The sequence below is a fragment of the Pteropus vampyrus genome, unplaced genomic scaffold (genome assembly GCF_000151845.1).
Source record: "Pteropus vampyrus isolate Shadow unplaced genomic scaffold, Pvam_2.0 Scaffold27, whole genome shotgun sequence".
NCBI classification, from domain to species: domain Eukaryota; kingdom Metazoa; phylum Chordata; class Mammalia; order Chiroptera; family Pteropodidae; genus Pteropus; species Pteropus vampyrus.
Genome location: NW_011888808.1, coordinates 9,885,609 through 9,889,308, shown reverse-complemented (window position 1 = coordinate 9,889,308; position 3,700 = coordinate 9,885,609). Strand labels below are relative to the sequence as shown.

The following is a 3,700-nucleotide window of genomic DNA, read 5'->3' as shown; positions in this document are numbered from 1 at the left end:
GTCTCTCCTAAGATGGGTATTTTCTTTGTCAGGCATTTGGAAAAAAAAAAAGAGAGAGAGAGAAAGCCACACCAGCAGAAGTCTGAGAAATCAGTATGGTTCACATCGGATCATTATCTCATATCAAGAGGATAATCAGTGAGATAAAAAAAAAAACTGATGACGTCTGTTTCTTGAGTTTTGAATCTTTCACTCACTGCTTTCTAAAAAGAATTAAGTTAGGGCCTAGGGAGGGACGGGACCTGGCATTTGGCTAGGATTCCCCTAAAATATAAGGCCGTCAAATCCTGATTCGATGCCATAAATTTCAAGACGACACTAGGGGCACAGCATCTGCGGGGGAAGGGAGCGGCCAGTTGTTAACACTGGGCTGCATCCTCTAAGCGCAAACTCTGAATTTAGTTGGGGTGGGAGGACGGCTTCTGCACAACCACAGCGTGGTTTCCAGTTCTCTTCCCATCTTATACCGCTGAGACACTTAAACCAGTGTGGCCAGAGTTGGAGAACAGCCCCCACTTACTGGAGGCGCTGGGCGGCAGGCTGCCGTCCTCGGACGTGCTGCAGCCACTTCCCGTGTGATCCTCGTCCTCGGAGCCTGCCACCACGAAATCCGTCAAGGGGCCTGGGACATCTTGGACAAAGTACTGGGAGAGTTCAGACTCGGAGATCAGGGAGTCCTGTTGAAGATAACGTTGGATGGCTTAGAAGGTGCCTCAGAAGCGATGATTTTAAGCAGTGATTACTTTCTAACTTTCCAAGAACACTTCGTTCTATCTGTGGTCATCTGAAACAGCTGTGATAGTAAACGCTCACTTCCATTTACTCTAGATGGCTCAATTAAACAATTAAGGAATAAAAAGCCTATGATTGCTACCAGACGTTAAGATTTTTTTTTGGGGGGGGGGTGGTGGCAAATGTTTGGCAATGATTAGAAAAGCCACAGCAGCAATATATCAACTCTCCCAGGAAGAGATAGGAAACAGAATGAAATTCCAAGCCACTGGTTCAGTCTATTGATGAAACAAAAAAATGGGAGTTTGAATCCTACACTCTGATCCACTGGAATTTAGGAAGAGCCAGCTGAGAATGACTACCCCGTCTCCTTAAAGTCATAGGTCCCCTACCACCAACCGGGGCCCTTTATCAAAAACAATTTTTTATTTTTTATGCCTACAGCATCTGGTCTTCCTAGGTGGTCTTCCATCCAAGTACTAACCAGGCCCGACCTTGCTTAGCTTCCGAGATCAGACGTTGGGCTTGTTCGGGGTGGCATGGCCAGGGTGGCATGGCCGTAGACCATGGACTGTGGCTCCACTGGGGCATGAACCCAGGACCTTCTGTGTGTAAAGCAGACATGCTAACAGCTAAACTATGGAACCACATCCTGAAAAACAATTTTTCAAACTGCAGCTCAGTTCTTTTATTGTGTTGCTCTATTCTTTTCCTAGATGAATATTTAATAAAAGAAACATACATCGCTATACTTGTTCTCAAATCAGCTTTGTGGCCATTTCCTGTGGAAAGTGGCCAAATGGCTCATGGACAGAAATATGGGCTGGGCCCTCAGATCTGAAGATGGGCTCCAGGAATCTGTTTCGTGGGCCAGCTGAGTGAGGCAGCAGTGCACCTTGACTCACCTTTTTTCCAAGAGAGGGACTCTTCAAGGGGGTACCTGTTGGGGGAAAAATTCACCATATTGTCAAAACAATGAAGCTCAAATCCTTACAAATAGGCACATCCTTAACTAGAAAAGGAGGAGCCGAACATATTAAACAAAACCCTCCTTGCTTGACTGGCACCGATGGGCCACGTGCACAGGTAGAGACATGCACGCAGTCTGCCTGGGTACCTGCTCCCCGTCCCGTTTCACCTCCCAAGATTCTGCTCACGCTTTAAGCCCTAACTCAGATGCTACCACTTCCATAATGATCCCAGCTGGAAATAACTTCTGAATTGTAAAAGTATCTTATACTATTCACATACATAGCATAATTTAATCATAAGTGGATGCATCTCAATCTCCCTTCCTCGACTCTTTATGCATAGGGCTGAGACCTTCACTGATTTGACCTAGGAGTGCTCGGCATTGCAAATCCAGGCAGTGTTCAGTGATATTTGCTGAATGGACTGAAAGATGAATGAACAAAGGAACACCACCCGAGAAACTCAATAAGGAACTGGGGAGGGAGTTGAATATCTATTTCAGTTTTTAGTTAAGGATAAAAAGACTTTAAATTATACGCCATAAGCAAAAAGGTCTTGGGCATGAGGATCATGGTTTAATAAAATCTTTTATACATGACCGAGGGGATATGTTGGCATTATGAGAGGACAGCTTTCAGGCATGTCAGGAGAATGAGCTGGTTGAATAAAGAGCCCATTACGGCTGTGTCCACTTTAAATATATTAATTATGGATGTGAATAATTGGGGTATTTCGTGGTTGCCAAAAAATCCTATGCCTTCCTTTCTCTCTGACAACCAGTAACTCATGTCTCAGTTCCTTTTCCTCCCGTCATCAATCTTCACATCAGTAATATCTCAAGTTCAGACGTGTCTGCAGAGTCCCTTTAGGTTTCTGCTCTACAGGAAATGTTACTTTTAAAACTTGATGCAATGTTTCATATTTTAAATTCGTATGAAATTCTTACTATTTCAATGCTTTCCTGCCTGAACTTTTCCACTTAAGAAGCGGGGAAAGCATGATATCTGCAGCCCCTATTATTGTTCTGAATTTGAAACTTTTAATTCATGCAAAGAAATCCCAGGTTTGGGGTGGATACAACCCCGCATCTACCAAACAACTGATATTTCGGCATCACTTCATTTTCACCTAGAACATTTCAGATGAATTGTACATATAAACACATGAGATACGAATTCTTTTTTTTTTTTGCAAATTATCTTAAAGTAGTATAAGAAGCATGAATGATTAGAACTTTAATAAAGCACATTAAGTAACTGCAGAAATCGAAAATAGCAGCTAAGAGAGCATAGAATCTCTCTGACAGCTACTTCTGCCAAACCTGGTAATTACAGAGAATCCATCAATATTATGGGGCTGGGGGAAGCGGGGGAGGGCAGGCAGACGGGCAGGGTGTGCCTCGTGGGAGAATTAAATGACTCTTCTGAATGCTGAATGAAAATGTGCAGTTACGGTACCTAAGCCAGGAGAGGAGTTGGCCTCTTTGCTCTCCTGGTAAGTGCTGCGTGCTATCACTTCATCCATTTCCTGCTCAGAAACCTGATTTTTAACAGAAAGCACAAATTAGATGGTTTTAGTTATATTTCCCCAGTAAAAGTAGCTAGAACCAGAGTAAGAGGCTGAGTAGAGACAAAGAGGAAAACCACAGGGCCAAGGATTCTGATCACCCTTTGAAGCAGTCACTGAGGGCGTATAAGAAGTAGAGCTGGGTCAACTGACTGCTTTAAACTATGTATTCAAAACAAGACCTTCAATTGGTTCCCAAGTTCATTAATCCAAGTATTCAGGTGCTATAGTTACCAACAACATGGCTGATATCCTCCCTTCTCTGGAACACTCACTTCTAACTTTTTCCTAAACGTTAAACAATTTCAAACCTATACAAAACTTGCAAGGGTAGCACAAACCTAGCAAGCAGACTCTTCACTTAGATTCACTATTTTTTAACATTCTGTCACATTTACACTCATGCTGCGTTTACACACATGCACACACT

At 43.1% G+C, this 3,700-nt stretch overlaps 1 protein-coding gene across 1 annotated transcript in view; it reads right to left on the bottom strand.

Moving 5' to 3' along the window:
• PDZD2 (PDZ domain containing 2) overlaps positions 1–3,700 on the bottom strand; it is a 34,035-nt gene that overhangs the window by 15,365 nt on the left and 14,970 nt on the right. Inside the window, exons 8-10 of the mRNA XM_023528494.1 lie at positions 3,162–3,243; positions 1,638–1,672; positions 521–677 (exon numbers count right to left, since the gene is read on the bottom strand). Coding sequence (XP_023384262.1) covers positions 521–677; positions 1,638–1,672; positions 3,162–3,243 — 274 coding nt within the window. The remainder of the gene's footprint in view (positions 1–520; positions 678–1,637; positions 1,673–3,161; positions 3,244–3,700) is intronic.